Raw genomic sequence first — 18,832 nt, forward strand, 5'->3', positions numbered from 1 at the left:
GTCCGGTTATTCTGTCTTCTGCTATCTGATTGTTCCTGATTCTTGTTACCCGGCCTGTTCCTGACGACGTCTGCTTGCTGTCAGCCTCTGACCTCCGGCCTGTTTGACCACGCTTCTGTCTCCTCCTGTGTACCGTTGCTGCCCGCCTGTTACCAACCCGGCTTGTACCTTGACCTTGCTTCTGCTACCAGCTGTTCCAGTCAGACCACCTGTGCCTGCTGCTGTCTGCTACCAGCTGTTCCAGCCTGACCGCCTGTGCCTGCTGTTGTCTGCTGTCTGCTACCAGCTGTCTCAGCCTGACCGCCAGTGCCTGCTGTCATCTGACCAGTCTACCGGGTGTCTACATTCCCAGCCCTTCTGTGGTTCCTCCACTACTCAAGGTCCGGACCTGTCCTTCACCAGCTCGGCACTTGTGCCCTTTGAACTCTAGAACTCCTGTTCCCACTTCCAGGGATTCTCGAACCAGAGGCTTACGAGAGGCCGCTTCCTGCATTCTGGGCTCCTATACCAGGTACGTGACAGTACTGGACAGCCATGTCCGAGCCCACGCAGGGAGCCTCTCCAATGGACGAGCTCTGCCGCCATCTTGCTGGACTTACCCAAGCGGTGAAAAACCTACAGGAAGGCTATAGCCATTTGGAGGAACGTGTCCAGGCCCTGTCTGCATCCACACCAGCTGTTTCGGGGCTTCTGCTGCACCTTCAGTGGTGATGTTGCCGCCAGAGCCTAGGGTACCCACACCTGAAAGATTCTCAGGCCACCGGGGAAGATTCAGGGCATTCTGCAACTCCTACGAACTTTTCTTTGCCTTACAACCAAGGACCTTCTCCCTCTAATCCACCAAAGTGGGATTTGTCATCTCCCTGCTGACAGGCGAACCCCAGTCCTGGGCTCATCGTCTTCTGGAAAAGAAGGATCCTTCTCTTGATACCCTGAGCACCTTCTTTCAGGCCATGTCCCGGCTATATGAAGATCCACAATTCACTGCTACCACTGAAGCAGCCTTGCATACACTGCAGCAAGGCCGCAGACCCGTGGAAGACTACGTATCGGAGTTCAGACGTTGGAGTGCTGACACGAACTGGAATAATGCGGCACTTCGTTATCAATTCCGTATGGGTCTTTCAGAACCCATGAAAGACGAGCTAGCCCGAGTGGGCACTCCTGAGATTTTGGAAGCTCTTGTGGATTTGTCAATCCAAATAGACAGACGCTTAAGAGAGCGTCGTTTGGAACGCTCCACAGCAACCTCTCATCCAGTGTGGATGCTACCTCGGGTACCTAACTCCCCCCATCCGGCCTCTTCTAATTCCACCGCAGCGATCCAGGACCCTCCTGAACGCATGCAGCTGGGTTTACTTAGACCTTCCCTGACACCTGAGGAACGTCAGCGCCGTCGGGCAGGAAACCTTTGTTTGTACTGTGGAGAACAGGGACACTTCATGCGCACTTGCCCTGCAAAGCTTCGTAAGTGCTTTTCCATGTCTCCTGCCCCTACTCCTGACTTGCCAAATAGTGCCTCCCATCTGACTGTACCCATTCTTTTGCAGCTCCCAGGAGGGAATATCCGAACCAGCGCAATTATTGATTCGGGGGCTTGCAGTGGCTTCATAGACTTGTCCTTTGCCTCAAAATATAACATTCCCCTTCGGCCTAGGGCAAAGGGACTTTCCGTACATCTGGCCGATGGTTCAACTCTCAAGTCTGGTCCAGTAACTCAAGAGACTTTACCTTTGTTTACCTCCATTGCCGGGACTCACCAGGAGTTATTGTGTTTGGACGTCATCAAGTCCCCTTTATTTCCTATCATATTAGACATGCCCTGGCTGAGAGCACATAATCCCCAAATTGACTGGACTTCTGGAAAGATGGAATTCCTCTCACCCTACTGCCTCCAACATTGTTTGTCGGGAATCGGCGAAGCCTCCTCCTCTTTGCTCTGCCTGGAAATAGACGCAGAAACTCGTCAAGCCGTGCCCCCAGTTTACCATAGCTTCCTGGACGTTTTTAGCAAAAAAGGTGCTGAGACTCTACCTCCTCACAGGCCATACGATTGCCCGATAGAACTGCTTCCGGGTGCGGAGATTCCTTTTGGGAGAATCTTCCCATTATCAGAAACGGAATTGGGAGCCCTGAAGACTTATCTGGACTACAACTTAAGGAAGGGATTTATCCGTCCCTCTACCTCCCCGGCAGGCGCGGGAATCTTCTTTGTAGAGAAGAAGGACCAATCCTTACGTCCCTGCGTTGATTATCGGGCACTCAACAAAATTACCATCAAAAAACGTTATCCTTTGCCGCTTGTGCCTGAACTGTTTCAAAGACTGGGATCAGCAGCAGTATTTTCCAAGCTGGATCTTCGGGGTGCCTATAATCTCGTTCGCATTCGGAGTGGAGACGAGTGGAAGACTGCTTTCCGCACTCGCTTCGGGCATTTTGAATATTTGGTCATGCCTTTCAGTCTGTGCAATGCCCCCGCCACGTTTCAGCATTTTGTGAACAACATTTTTAAAAACTATCTGGATCTATTCGTTATCATCTATTTAGATGACATCCTGATCTTCTCTTCCTCCCTGGCCAAAGATCGGGAACACGTCAGGAACGTTCTATCACGATTCCGCCTTCATGGATTATACGCCAAGCCGGAAAAATGCATCTTCGAGCAATGAAGTATTCAGTTCCTTGGCCTGATCATTTCGGTAAAAGGCATTGAAATGGACCACCAGAAGGTCTCTGCCATTCGGGATTGGCCTGCTCCTACGAACAAGAAAGGGGTCCAACGGTTTGTAGGTTTCGCAAACTTCTATAGAAAGTTTATTAGGGGATTTTCCACCATCATTTCTCCCATCACAAGACTAACCAAACAGGACCTGAAATTCCAGTGGACTCCCGAAGCTCAAATGGCCTTTACCACTCTGAAGGACTTGTTCATTTCGGCCTCTATTCTTAATCATCCCGACCCAACTTTGCCATACATTCTGGAGGTTGATGCCTCCGAGATAGCGGTTGGGGCAGTACTCTCTCAGAGACATTGACCAAGATCTCTTCTGCACCCAGTCGCGTTCTTTTCTCGCAAGCTATCCGAGGCAGAAAGTAATTCTGATGTTGGAGATCGGGAACTATTAGCCATCAAGGTGGCTCTGGAAGAATGGCGTTATCTGCTGGAAGGAGCAGCCCATCCGATCCTTATTTACACTGACCATAAGAATCTGGAGTACCTGAAGTCTGCCAAGAGATTGAGACCACGTCAGGCCAGATGGGCACTTTTCTTCTCCAGATTCTCTTTCCACATAACTTACCGCCTCGGGTCAAAGAATACCAAGCCGGACGCTTTGTCTCGTATGTTCAGCGAACCTGAAATCTCCTCGCATCCGGACACCATTCTGCCCTCAGGGAACTTTCTTCTGCTTCAAGGGAATTTGCTGTCCCAGATCAAGCAAGCATCCGCTAGTACTGTTCTTCCACCTGACATCACTCTTCTGGCCAAGGATGAACTCTTCTGGTACAAGGACATGATTTTCGTTCCTCAGGAAGTGCGAGTTCCGGTTCTCAGCTCTTGTCATGACCATTTGCTGGCTGGCCATTTTGGGGTTCATAAGATCTCCGAGCTGCTTCAACGAACATTCTGGTGGCCACAGTTGAAGTTGGACTGTAAGAAATATGTGGAGGCATGTGTTGCCTGCATCCAGAACAAGGGCAGTAAGTCCAGGGCTTGGGGTCTGTTAAAACCACTACCTGTCCCAGAAAGACCCTGGCGGATGATCTCCATGGACTTCATTGTCGAGCTACCACCTTCGGGAAGGTTGTTCCACGATCTTTGTGGTAGTGGATAGGTTATCTAAAATGTCCCACTTTTTACCAATGAAGGGTACTCCCTCCGCCGCAGAAACAGCCAAGATGTTCATTAAGGAAATCGTGAGACTTCATGGCATTCCTGCGAATATCACATCGGATCGGGGAGTACAGTTCAGGTCTAAGTTCTGGAGGGCACTTTGTGGGGTCCTGAAGATCGATCTCTGTTTCTCCTCTGCTTACCATCCTCAAACCAATGGGCAAACTGAACGAACGAACCAGACGTTGGAACAGTACTTGCGCTGTTTCTCTTCGTTCTCTCAGGATGATTGGGCTCCCTTATTACCTCTTGCCGAGTTCGCGTATAATAATTCTGTCCACTCAGCCACAAAACAATCCCCGTTTTTCGCAAACTACGGTTTCCACCCTCTGTTCTTGTCCAACGATCTTCCAGAATGTCCGGTACCAGCGGTTCAGGAAAACCTAGACTTTTTCAGATCCAACAACAGGCTTCTGCAGGAGACCATGACGAAAACTCAGAACTATAATAAAGAGGTGTTCGACAAGAGGAGAAGGGGAGAACTTAATCTCAAGGTCGGGGGATCAGGTTTGGCTATCCACTCTGAACTTGAAAATGGCCTGCCCATCTAAGAAGTTGGGTCCAAGATTTGTGGGTCCCTTCCCAGTTGTAAGGAAGGTGAATGACGTGGCGTATGAACTAAAGTTGCCAGAATCGTTTTGGATTCACCCTGTCTTCCACGTGGCTTTGCTCAAGCCAGCCGTTCCAGATCCCTTTGACAGCCGGAAGGTTGCCCCCCCTGAACCCGTGATCATCGACGGTGAAGTCGAATACGAGGTAGAATCCATCCTGGACTGCAGGCGAAGACGCAATCAAATCCAATTTTTGGTAAAATGGAAGGGGTACGGGCCTGAAGAAAATTCCTGGGAGCCTGAGTCCAATATCCATGCCAGGAGACTGATACTTGCCTTTGAGAGGTCTCATCCGGGTAAGATGGCACAATTGGGCATCCGGAGGCTGCCCCTTGGGGTGGGGCAATGTCATGGTCGTCCCCGGAATCCAGTGGCTTATGGAAGGCCTGCCCACGGAATCCCCTCGTTGAGAACTAACCAGTATCCATGGGCGCGCGTTGGCGCGAACGGACGCATGCGGGTGCGTGTTGGTACGAACGGGCGCACGCGGGTGCGCGATGGTACGAACGGGCGCACGCGGGTGCGCAGGGTCACGAACGGCTGCACGGTTTCACGTGGGCGCGCGCAGACACGCCGTGCGACCGTTCTTGGTGCCCAAAGGGCTACTTAAGGAACCTGTTACTGTGCCTCTGTGCTGTCCAGTCTACAGCGTGTCCGGTTATTCTGTCTGCTGCTACCTGATTGTTCCTGATTCTTGTTACCCGGCCTGTTCCTGACGACGTCTGCTTGCTGCCAGCCTCTGACCTCCGGCCTGTTTGACCACGCTTCTGTCTCCTCCTGTGTACCGTTGCTGCCCGCCTGTTACCGACCCGGCTTGTACCTTGACCTTGCTTCTGCTACCAGCTGTTCCAGTCAGACCACCTGTGCCTGCTGTTGTCTGCTGTCTGCTACCAGCTGTTCCAGCCTGACCGCCTGTGCCTGCTGTTGTCTGCTGTCTGCTACCAGCTGTCCCAGCCTGACCGCCAGTGCCTGCTGTCATCTGACCAGTCTACCGGGTGTCTACATTCCCAGCCCTTCTGTGGTTCCTCCACTACTCAAGGTCCGGACCTGTCCTTCACCAGCTCGGCACTTGTGCCCTCTGAACTCTAGAACTCCTGTTCCCACTTCCAGGGATTCTCGAGCCAGAGGCTTACGAGAGGCTGCTTCCTGCATTCTGGGCTCCTATACCAGGTACGTGACAGGGGCTTATCAGAATCTGGGAGCTCCTTTAATAAGGGGGCCCCCAGATTCCAGCCCCCTACCCTATGTTAATGAGTATGGGGTGCGTTGTACCCCTACCCATTCACCTCAAAAAAGTGTTAATAAAAAAAAAAAATAACAGGTTTTTAAAGTACTTTATTAGACAGCTCCGGGGTCTTCTTCCGACTTCGGGGGTCTTCTCGCCGGGCTCATCCACTATCTTCTGTTCTTTTATGGATAGCTCTTTTACTAGCGGAGGAGCCCAGCTTTCTCCTTCGTCGCCACCGTCCGGGGGTCTTGTCCCGCTCTTCGCTTCTTCTGCCAGGCCTCCGCTATCTTCTTACAGCTCTTACTAGCACTGGCCCGGTCTTGTCTCTGTCCCTTGTCGCCGCCTTCTTCTTCCTTCCGATGTTGACACAACGCTCTCTCTGGCCCTAATGGCAGGGACACGTTGTGCAGCGACTTATATAGGCATAAGGGGCGGGTTCACCCGGTGATGTCACAGTCCCAGGGGATGCAGGGCCGCATTCACAGTGCAATCGTTTTGCCCACTCAGTAAGGGTCTGCGACACTAATGCCATGGCCAGTACTGGTCGTAGCGCTGACACCACTACCGTAAACATAGACCGGGCCACTGCCTTGGCCCTCCTGTCAGTAGTGTCCTTGAATGCAGGAGCCCCTTCTACCGGGATCATGGTTACTTTGTTTAACCTGGACATTGGGGGGTCCATGACCAGGGGAGCCGACCATTTTTTAAGAAGGCTCTCCTCAAAGGGGTAACGCACCACCATTCTTTTTGGGACCGAAAAGGTCCATTGTGGGCTTCCCCATTCTTTGAATATGAACTCATCAAAGTAAGTCAGATACGGAAACACCTTAGGTGTACGGGCTGGCTTACAGGACTCAAAATGGATCGCCACCTCGACAGCGGATCCTGCCCCATCCTGTATTTTCAGGGTATCACGTACAGCGGTAATAAATGCTCCAGCTAGTGCTTTTTCCTGCTCAAACCCAGATAAGGAATGATCTTCACTGTCCGATTGGTCCTGGTCAGCATCCTCTGACAAATCAGAACAGGGGCCGCCAGTCACTGCGGGGCCAGTGTCTGAATCAGAGCTCTCCCCGGAGGACGGGGGCAGGGGCCATTTTTTACCGCCCTTGTGCCCGTACACCGCCTCCATCCTGGAAACAAACGTTTGAAGGACCGCCGACAAAGCGTCCAAAGGCAGTGCACTATTTGCAGGCGAGCCGGTTGCAACTGCAGGGAGGTCTGGGGACTTAGACCAAGGCACCTAATCCCACCCTCCTAGCTGCTACAGACTGAGGGGCTCCAGCCGCAGTACTCACCACCCTGACCGAGTGCTGTGCCATGCTGTTGCTGATGGCTGCGTCCTGTGTCAGCTCACAAGTGTCCAGGAACAAAAACCGCGCTGTTCTGAGGCACATGGAACTAGCACTGTGGAGAAAAACCATGCTGAGGCTACAAGAAAATGGCCGCCGGGCACCCTTGTATAGAAAAAAAAATCACTGGGAAAATGTCTGCCGAACTCTGAGAAAATGGCCACTGACCATGCTTCTCACAGAGGCTAACAGAAAATGGCTGACGATCATGCTGTACACAGAGAATACACAGACAATGGCGGTGGTCAGCGCTATGGCGGCAGCACATGCAGAGCCCACAGACATCAGCAGAGAGACAGATGACAGCACAGGGACAGAGACAGACAGTGCAGCCCCCAATCAAGGATCAGAACCCCCCGGAGCACCCCTGGCCCAGGTACACACACCACACTATGGCCCAATCATGTGGCATCCCCCATGGGAGGTGGGGGGGGGTAGGAAAGAAGAGAAGGAGAAGAGGGACCCTCTAATGGACCTCCCAGGGAACGCCCAGCTGCTCTGTCCTGCCGAGACAGGGAGAGCTGTACTTACCATCCGGACGAGCTGGAGGCATCCCATCACAGACCCCCACCCAAGCAGTACGGGGTGGCTGCAGGCCAGGGCACACTGTGACAAAGACATCCGTAGTCCGGTCATATGTGTGCCCCTGGAGTCTGAGGGTCATGTCGTGGCCGACCCAGCGCGTAGCTAGGACCTGTACATGCTCGATGGCCAGGCTGGGGAGACTATAAGGATCTATATTATCCAGCCTAGGTCCTTCTTCACTAGGCAGAAAAAAGTGTTGCAGGAAGCAGGCTGAGGGGTTATTGCCAGAGGGATACTGTACAGTTCTGTTGTTTTTCACATGTATTACATGTTCTGCCTAGTCCTCTCCTGAAGGTGGCGTAATAACCCTGGGGTCAAGATTAATGGAGCTGTGTCTGTCAATGAATGAAAGAGAAAAGACACACAGTTTTTAGAAGGATTTACCTTCAGCATTCAGGGTCTTCCAACCCCATGAGAGGCTGAACATGGAGGGGTAGTTTTGGCAGGGGGTATGCAGCAAACAAATTACTTACCAAACTGCAATCAACGGGTGGCCTGAAGCAGACCAAAAAACAAAACAACAATCTAGTTGAGGGAGGGGCTGTATTTTATTCAGCTAGGTACAGGTGGTCATGTGGGGCTTCGGAGGAGGTGTTAACCGTAATGTGCTGATGTGAGGTGGGCCAGGGAAAAAATGTTTGTAAACAAAAATAGAAATGTGTTACTTTACTTTTTCCGACACTGGTGCTCTTCACGTATGTCAATTCTGGCAGTAACGCAGAGAGGCTAATTCATTTGAATCTATTAGGTAGTTTAATGATACTTACATAGGGCGGAGGTGGGAATAAGGCGTAGCTCACTCTGCACAGATTTTGAACAGACAGCTGAAAGCTGGTATTAAAAATATGAAGGCATAAATGGCTGACAGGGCAGTCACGAGGGCAAATGTCAATCTCTCCAGTGAAAGGTGACACAGTTATGATGGACTGTAGATCGTAATACGGTTGGAAGTTTGATAATCCCCCATCAATATACCGCTGTTGAAAAAACAGAAAGGAATGCCAATAATTAAAGTGGTAAACAGAGTATAAATAAGTTCCTTTAATGGCAAGAAAATCGAATGCAATACGATTTGAAAGAATAACTTATTTTACCTGCAAGTACCATGTATGGTGCCTTGAAAAAGTAACTGCAATGGATGGGCACAGTGGCTGCAATTGATGATTTTTCAGAATTTTTCAGTTTGTTTGCACCCCCAAAAATTCTGAGCACCAGCCGCCACTGGCTATGGGCTTGATCATTCTGCAAGAACGTTGTCACTAACAAAACAAATATTACATACAATTTTTTTTTTAAGCCTTCCTTAGGTGATATTTTCTTACAAAAATAATTTAAATTTTTTTTAATCCACTAACAAAAAACAAAAATTGTCACAACAAATAAAAAGTATAAGGTTTCTGTGATGTCCTATTTAAAACACACACACACACACACACACACACACATACACATACACATATATATATATATATATATATATATATATATATATATATATATATATATATATATATATATATATATATATATATGTTGTTATTAAATGTAGGACTCTTGTAAAAACTATGTATTTATTATAGGTACTTATAATTACAAATTTGTTTACATTTTTTTTTCCATGTTCTGCTTTTTTAATACAACAATAACAAATTATGAACAATACTATGAAAATAGGAAATAAATAAAAATGTTCTAAAAACAGAAAAATAAATAAATAAAAATCAGCAAAAAAATATTATTTAAGTAGAGAAGTGGAAAAGGAGTTACTTGGAGCTGATTATGGTAAACTAAGAGTTAAATAGGGAAAATATTATTTACTTGGTTGGGTTGATTTAATTGACTATGATCTGCAGATGAGTGAAACGTTGCCACGTTGTATTTATAGATCCCTGAACAATGTTAATACTGGTCTGTATTTTGACAGTAGCAGCTTTTTACGCATGCTGTATTTTAACAACAACTCCCCACTGTCATTTTGACAGCAAGGGGAGGACAGGTCTTACTACACAAGCCTTGTATACTTTTATGAAGTTTTTTTTGGGCAATTGTTGGATCACTGTTTTCTGCTGACCAACTCCAATGACAGGTAAGAGCTTTCTAGGAAGGAGTCCTACAAGGTGCAATCACAAGGAGGGAATAAAAAAAAAAAAACTAGCAAAATCCCCTGTCAGAATTCGAAGCTCTGTGTTGTTTACAACACAGAGCTCCCTTCCCTGAATGATGGATCCAATCAGCGGGGGCAGGGGATCTTTCATTGGCCAGCACCGCTGATCGCCTTGTGCAACTAATCACAGCACAGGCAGGGCGGCATGCGTGCGTGCGTCCCCTAATCAAAGTGCTGGATCACGCATCAGATATGTGATGCAGCAAAGAGGCTGCTTTTCCGCCATACTTCCAAGTAAGGTTATCAGCAAGCGGATAACAGTAATACAATTACTTAGCACACACCACAACTTGTGACCGTCATTTGTTCATTTTGCATTTTTTTCTTGTTTTTATATAAAGTAAGTGAACTTACTTGGTCATTTTTAAATTTCAATTGCTCAACATTTTACAGTAGTATTCTGCTTTTAAATGAAATCAGAGCCCTTCTGGAGAATATTACTAATGCATATCCACAAATTGGTATGCTTTGCATGATGATATACTGCCATCTAGTGGATAAACATACATTTAATGCAGTACATTTAAAGGGAAACCACCCTACTGTCTTGCATGACTGCATAGCCATTTCAAACGTGTATAAACATATGTGTAAATAGGATCATAGTGTAAACATTTTTCCTCTAGATTTTATTTTTTAAAGTTGCTTCAAGCACAGAAAAATGTTGACCCTGACAGAAATTCAGTGAGCTTCTAACTTCCTGTTGGAACAGAAAAAATGTAGTGCTATCAGCCCCGACCAAACAATCTTTTTTTGGATTAGAAAACATCCCTTCCTTAGGTTATGGAGGTGAGAGGAGGAGGTGTTTTTGCAGTCCAGCAAAGGCAGAATTGCCTGTGAAAAGAGGAAGTTAGGAAAACACTAGATTTTTACCAGCTAAACAGCTTTTTTTCTGTATTTGCAGCATTATCAAAGAGATTTAATCATGGAAAACAAGGAATCTGATCCTTTATTGCTGATCTCTTTACACATATGGTTATACAAAATTTGAAAAAAGACTATACAGTCATGTAAGACAATATAACTGTTTCCCCTCAAATGTGTAATAAATGCATTTGTTTATCCATTAGATCAGTGGAGGCCCCCCTTCAGGCAGTCACTGGCTAGTGACACGCTCAGGGCTCCCACTGATTCTGCATTATGGCGAGTTGAATGATTTAATTTTATGTTACAATGTAATAATAGAAATAAGGTGCTTCAATCATCCTGATACCATAACAACCATGGTGTCGGGATGATTGAAGTGCTAATGCCAGGTGTTTGGAATATCTTTATCTGCTGATGATTAAACTTTCTAGAATACACATATTTCTATTGTTGTGTAGGTTCTGGGCCTGTTGTCCCTCCATCCCTCGTTCATCTCAGAGGCTAACCACACCACCCTAGAGCCACTCCCACTATTTCACTGAAACCATGCCCATTTTCACCAAGTGGGAGGGGTCAAAAAGGAAGGGCGGGGTCTGGCACCCCCCATCCTAAAACTTCACCCGCTGCCACTGCATTAGATGGCAATATCGCCAGACAATATCGCTAGACAATGTATACTCTAACTGTTAAAGTAAAGCAGATACATCAGGCTGGTCATACACACACACACACACACACACACACACACACACTAGGGTTGCCACCTTTTCTTCACGACAAACCTGAACACTTTAGTGGCACAGGGCACATTTTTTTTCGTAGTATACACTATAGGGTTATGAAAGACCTGATACACCTTTGGGTGCCCCAAGGATAGTGGTGATTGATGCAGCATGCTTCAGCAAACATTGGATGTGGCCAAACTGCTCTTGCTGACATCGTAGCGCCCCCCCCAGTGCCCCATTGATGCCAAACCTGCCCCCAGACAGCAGCCCGCAGCTCCCAGATGGCAACAGATGTTTGTGTCGACTATCTCAGTTACTTGGGGAGCCACAGTCCAGTCTGAATAATGTGTTCGAGTTTCAGAGAGACTGAAACCCGGACACATTATTCCAAACCTGGACTGTCCGGGTTAATACAGGTGGCAACCCTACTGAGTACATAAGATCCTGCCTCATTTGGGGCCCAACTGTTTTCCAGAGGACAGTCCTGCTGCAACAGGTTATGAGGATCCATCAGCCATCATGAGGATCTAACAAAATATGAGATTGAAGGAGTACCTAAACTCCAGGGACCACTAGGAGAGGGGCAGCCTGATTTTTATACCAAAAAAAAAAAATAGATCTGTTCAGGCACTGGAAAAATGTGTCCCATTACAACAGAATGCTGCTTTTCAGAGATTTGGAGTGGTAGGATAAAATTTGAGTTCCAAGCCCTTCCAAGTTGCTTTCGGGACTACCCCAGATACACCAAATGAAAAGTCAGTTCCAACAAAGATTTTTGAACTTCTAAAAACTGTTAAGTTAAGCTTTCCTACAGAGCCAGCCCCAACTATTCTCTCAACAGCAGATTATCCAAGTATCCCACAGAGTATAGCAGGGCTAATACTGGTGAACATCTGGTATAGTAATAGGTCAAATGGGCAGAACCACAAACTAGCAGGTAGGTGCCCAATAATGAATATTCGAGATTCAAAAATAGAGACATGTGGACATCCAAGACTGAGCAACCTTGGGTTTAGGAATGATGAGCAAGTACAATTTAAAAAGCTGAACCCATTCTCACACAACTAGGAACAATAACAGATTCCCAAGACCTAATAGCTCATGAAGATCTGTTAAACTGTGGGTTAACACAAGGGGGTTGGAGGTGAGAATCTGTTGATGGGGCAGAAAAAATGTCAGCATGTAGCCCTAGGATGCCATCTACTGCTTCAAAATATAGGAGATGCAAGTTGTTCAAGTGTTCCTGCACTGTGAAAGTGGGAGTTCACCTGCAAGCCAAATGTAGCGCACAGACCGGATTTGTGTGGCGGTTCAATCCCAGGTTTTATTCCCCGATAAGCACATGTCATTTTCCATTCACTAACTTTTTTTTGGTTTTTATTTTGGGTAGAACTTGGATAGGGTGAGGGTGAGCCTAGGGATCAATCAAGAAAGCTAAGGAAAGTCTTTAAATCCAGAAGCCTGGTGCTCATAGTTTCCTGAGCTCCAAGCAGCCATGTGCAGGGTCAATCAACTTAAGTACTCTCACAGCTTGTGTCCTGGCTCCTTGAGAGGCTTTCTGGGATTGCTCCAGGAGAATAGAACAGAGATCTACCAGCCAAACTGTAGCTGGGACCCCACAAAAGTGGTTGTAGTTCCACAAACTTCTCAGGGATGCCACAGCCCTCAGGCTGGTTCTTACTCCACCAGGAACAAGAGACTTCTGCTCTGGATTTTGGCCTATTTTTACCTCCCTCAAGGTAGTTCAAGGTATTTGTCATCTCCAGACCCTAACCACTCATTTGGATCAACTCCAAGCTTTGCTTCTGGTGCCTGCAGACTTACCTTAGGCAGCCACTGGACCGCAAACCATGCCGGTAGTGACATACATGCGTCATCTTCCGGCCCCACAGTGATTCTCTGAAGATCCGAGGGCCTGCTGTGGGTTTGTTAACCAATGTAACATTAACTTTGAGTTACAGACGCAGAATTTTTCTTCTAGTCGGGCCAAGGTCACATACATGATTTCTCTGCTTTCTGGAGAGACTTTGGCCTCTCCATGCTGGGAAAAGATTGATGCAGTAACCAATGATATCACAGCATTTCTCGTTCTCTTTAAAAAGGTTTTTGATGAGCCAGGCTATGCATCCTCCACTACAGGTGTGCTTCTTTGCCTCCGTTAGGGCACCCTCACTGTTGAACAGTAGGTTATTCAGTTTCGCACTCTAGCAGCTGAACTTTCCTGGAACAATTAAGCGCTTACAGCATCCTTCTGGCAAGGTAGCAGTACAAATTGGTAACAAAGTGCAAAATAGATAATGTGAAAACAATAATTCTTCTGGAAAAAAAAAAAGTTATAAAAGCTTACCTGTAAAATCTTTTCTTGGAGTACATAAATAACTTAATGGGTATATAGGCACCTTCCCTCAGCCCCCTACGGGTCACCTGCCATATTGACCAGGGATTGGCTGGGGGGATATTAACATGGCGTTGCGCTTCCATGCACATCGATCCAGCACCGGGTTTTGTCTTCTGTCCAAGTTGCTTGGGTTTCTGCCTATCTGCCAAGAACCTAGGTATTATTAAGCATTTGCACCTGCGTGTGTTAGTGTGTGTTAGTGTTTGAGCAATGTGTCCTCACGTGGAAGTTGGACCCCTTTGTTCTTGATGTTTGCCAACAGGTGATTTTTTGACCATGTCTGTCTTTATTCTCAGTGTTTTCCCTCTGGCTGTGCAGTTCTATTTTCTTTAGTTTCTGTCCATGGATCCCTTAATTTCCTGTTAATGTGCGTTTCTTTCCCTGCATTGTTTCTTGTTGTTGCTTAAAAAGTCCAAAAGTGCAGCACTGGAGAGGTGTGGGAGAGGTGCTGACATTGAAGGGGGGAAACTACTCCAAAACTGGAACTGGCTATAAAAGATGATGCAGACTCATTTCTCCATCCCTTCCTGATGCTCCTTCTGATATTGATGCACCCAGTTAACTCTATGATCCATCTATCAAGTTTGGAGTGTGCCATCCAAGTTCACTATTCACCATTTGCATCGTATGATTACATGCGTTTTCATATTATTCTGGTAAGCAGATTGAGAGCACGTGGGTGTGGTGTGCTTTTTATATGCACATTGAATCTTGGTGGAGGATCTACCGTCATCTTTCATATGGACAATCACGTTTAATATTTAATTTTTTTTTTTTTAACAAATGTGAAAAAAAAATTAAGAAAACAGTGCTACACTTTTGGACTTTTTATTGTTTATGTTTGATGAATCCGCAAACTGTGCTGGCTGCTGTTTTTGCTCTTTGTTTGAGTTAGCGCAGATATTCGTTCACCCCGATTTATTTATTCTTGTTGCTTGCCTGCAGCTTTTCCAGCTTGCTGAGTCTTTCTCTATGCACCCATGCTCAGCATCTACCTTCTTCCTGCGCTTTACACCTGCTCCCTGCATCCACTCCTCTGGCTTCCCTTTCTAGCTAGCTGCATTCCTTGGTTCCTGTGCCTATCCAGTGTCCTTCCAGCATGCTATTTTGTTGCCCTGTGCCTGAACATGTGTGCTAGAGAACCGCAACCTGGGGGCTGCCTTGCAACATGCATACCTCCAGTAGCTCTGGCTCCGGGAGGCTCCTCAGATCCTGCGACTTTGACACACCTCAGTTTGTATGCGGTCACCCTGCTCCCGTATCTGTACACCTGTTTATTTGTTCCATTGGCCCGCTAAATCTTGAGTTTACAATCCCAGGTGGTCTTACCCTTTGATTGTGACAGTTTACTCAGACGAATCCTTATCACCTGCAGGTTTCAACGAGTGACTTCTCCAAAGGCTCAGTGCTCAAGAATCTAGTCAAGTTCAAGGTATTTGTCATCTCCAGACCCTAACCACTCATTTGGATCAACTCCAAGCTTTGCTTCTGGTGCCTGCAGACTTACCTTAGGCAGCCACTGGACCGCAAACCATGCCGGTAGTGACATACATGCGTCATCTTCCGGCCCCACAGTGATTCTCTGAAGATCCGAGGGCCTGCTGTGGGTTTGTTAACCAATGTAACATTAACTTTGAGTTACAGACGCAGAATTTTTCTTCTAGTCGGGCCAAGGTCACATACATGATTTCTCTGCTTTCTGGAGAGACTTTGGCCTCTCCATGCTGGGAAAAGATTGATGCAGTAACCAATGATATCACAGCATTTCTCGTTCTCTTTAAAAAGGTTTTTGATGAGCCAGGCTATGCATCCTCCACTACAGGTGTGCTTCTTTGCCTCCGTTAGGGCACCCTCACTGTTGAACAGTAGGTTATTCAGTTTCGCACTCTAGCAGCTGAACTTTCCTGGAACAATTAAGCGCTTACAGCATCCTTCTGGCAAGGTAGCAGTACAAATTGGTAACAAAGTGCAAAATAGATAATGTGAAAACAATAATTCTTCTGGAAAAAAAAAAAGTTATAAAAGCTTACCTGTAAAATCTTTTCTTGGAGTACATAAATAACTTAATGGGTATATAGGCACCTTCAAGTGATGGACACTGGTATACCCAATCCAGGAAGTTCACTCCCTATATAACCCCCTCCTCCTTCCAGGAGCCCTTCGGTTTTGTTTTAGCAAAGCAATATACTTAAACCCCAAAAAGAGGTGAGAGACCTCTGTGTCCCATGATGTACTCCAAGAAAATAATTTTTACAGGTAAGCTGTTATTTTCTTTATCGTACACCATGGGACACAGAACTTTAAGTAATAACTTAATGGGATGTCCCATAGCAATGCTACTTGAGGGGAGGCAGATACAACCCAGAGGGTACCCCCAGACTTGAGGGCATATACTGCTGCCTGCAGTACACTGTGCCCAAAGGCGATATCCTCATACCTACTTACATCCACTTGATACAATTTGGTAAATGTATGTACTGAAGACCAAATTTCAGCCTTACAGATCTGAGCCATGAAGGCCTGTTGACGCACTGCCCAAGGAGCACTAACCGCTCCCTGGTAGAGTGTGCCTTAACTTGAAAAGGGGGAATCTTACCCCTTAAATTATAAGTTTGAATTATAACTTGCCGAATTTCCGACCCTTTGGCAGAATAAATAAGACATCAGTCTGACGAATCTGGTTATTGAAATGGTTATTCTGGATTGAAGGACTATCTCCATTCATACTTTGACAACTCTCATATGGCTGCTTTTTGCCCTCCATTTAACATCTTATCCCCTGTCTGAGGTTACTACACTAGGATATTCGTCTTTTTTTGAGCCATTGACTCCTATGAACCCTCGTGTTGCGAATTGCTCTTGTTGTGAGCCAACCCTTTTTGTATTGGAAACTTTTCCTTTAACCAACCACTTGATGAACAAGGCTGACTCTCCTGCAAGATAGTGAGATCTTTTTTCCTCTTTTCTTGCAACCAACAAATCCTGAATGTATCCTGAAGAAGCCTAATGTTGAAACGCGTTGACGCACTAGGGCTCACATCATATATCATATATCATGTATCTTTATGTATATGGTTTTTAAACTTTTTCTATGTCCCTCTTTATACCATGTATATATCTAGGTTTCAATAAACATTACTATTTTTTCATATCCTTATTGTTTACTGTGCATTTAAAGTCTGACCCTGGGTCACCTACTTGAACCCCTCTTTTTATTTTCATGACTAAGGCAATATGTTGTATCAGTTCAAATGGCTGTTTTTGTAACACAGAAAAAAAGTTCAAGTGAGGTTTGACTGGCGGATTAAGCCACATCACTCCTTGCATAAAACCCTGGGCTAAAGAATGTGTAACAAGCGGTCTTTGAAATAAGACGGATAAAGCTGAGACTTGGCCTTTAATAGTACTCAAGGCCAATTTCATCTCTACTCCGAATTGTAGAAAGGCAAGAATTCTGCCTAGGATATATCTCCAAGGGTGCCAACCCTTGGATTCACAACAGGAAACATAAGCCCTCCAGAACCTATAATATATATTTCTGGAAGCTGGCTTCCTTGGATTAATCAAGGTAGAGATAACTGACCCGTAAAGCCCACATTTCTTCAGAATGGGGGTTTCAGTACCCAAGCCATTACATTTAGAGACCGTGAGGTAGGAAGTAATATCAGTTCCTGTGAGAGCAGATCTGGCTGTAGTGGGAGGGACCATGGATCCTCCACTGCCATCTTTACGATTTCTGCATGCCATGACCTTCTGAGCCATGCTCATGCTACCAGAATTACCAGCTTTCTTTCCAGCTTGATCCTGCAAAGCAGAAGAAGTCGAGGCAGCAACTGAATAGGGGGAAATGCATAGACCAGTGAAAACTGATTCCATGGGGTCACCAATGCATCCGTTCCGCATGTGAGTGGATCCCTTGTTCTGGCCACAAAGTTGACTAGATTCATGTTGAACCTGGATGCTAGGAGATCTACATCCAGAGTTCCCCATCTTTGGCAAATAGTCCAAAAAATTTCAGGGTAAAGAGACCATTCCCCCTGGAATAACTGCAGGCGACTTAAGTAGTCCGCCTGCCAATTCTCTACCCGTGGTACATTCCTTTCTGCCCAAGTTAGAATATAGTTCACCTCTCTCTGCGCTGAGAGACTCTTGGTTCCCCCATGATGATTGATATAGGCCACAGCTGTGGTATTGTCGCATTGTCGGATCCGACAGGACAATCGCATAACCTGAAAGTCCAGTCCTTCAGAGCCAGACACACTGCCAGAATCTCTAGGATATTGGATGGGCAAGGTTCTTTCAGCTCTTGACCACTGTCCCTGGACAGTTGTCTTTTCTAGTACTGCTCCCCAGCCTGAAAGGCTGGCATCTGTCGTTACCACTTTCCAGATAACGGATCTGAAGGATTTTCCTTTCAGCAGATTCTGGGTTAGTAATCACCAACTGATGCTTTGGGACACTTTTGGTAACAGCCGCATTGGAAAGTCTAAAGCTTGAATTGTTTTGTTTCAAGTAGACAGGATACTGTTTTGCAACAGTCTTGAGTGGAACTGGGCATAGGGAACCACTTCGAATGAAGCCACCATCTTTCCTAGCAACCTCATGAAAAGGCGAATGGCTGGATCGCCTTTTGACCTGACCATCCGCACCAGAAGTTCTCCTCCTAATAGGATAGAAACTACTGACCTGATCGTCCCCATGTGAAAGGAGCGGTTTTCAGGAACCGATTTCGATTTTTTAGATCTAGAATGGGTTTGACGTCTCCATTTGGTTTTGGTACCATAAAAAGGCTAGAATAAAATCCCAAACCTTGCTCTTTTGTGGGAAACTGTATAAACACCCCCTGAGATATTAATGAGATATTAATCAGTCTAGTGCCCGAAACAGAGCTTGCCTTTTCTCTGGATTGTTGGGAACGTTTGACCTCAGAAAACAAGACTGTGGAAGTCCAGAAATTCCAGCTTGTACCCCAGCGTTACCATGGAAATGACCCATCTCTCCTGAATTTCC

The 18,832-nt window shown here is 46.3% G+C and overlaps 1 protein-coding gene across 2 annotated transcripts in view; it reads right to left on the reverse strand.

Moving 5' to 3' along the window:
- The window catches only part of LOC143982692 (omega-hydroxyceramide transacylase-like), a 75,933-nt gene that overhangs the window by 13,342 nt on the left and 43,759 nt on the right, over positions 1 to 18,832 (reverse strand). For both annotated transcript variants that reach the window (XM_077481621.1, XM_077481622.1), the window contains one exon: positions 8,436 to 8,645. In XM_077481621.1, coding sequence (XP_077337747.1) covers positions 8,436 to 8,645 — 210 coding nt within the window. The remainder of the gene's footprint in view (positions 1 to 8,435; positions 8,646 to 18,832) is intronic.

Source organism: Lithobates pipiens, unplaced genomic scaffold (assembly GCF_037356315.1).
Source record: "Lithobates pipiens isolate NorthernLeopardFrog02 unplaced genomic scaffold, aLitPip1_a1.2 Scaffold_16, whole genome shotgun sequence".
NCBI lineage: Eukaryota > Metazoa > Chordata > Amphibia > Anura > Ranidae > Lithobates > Lithobates pipiens.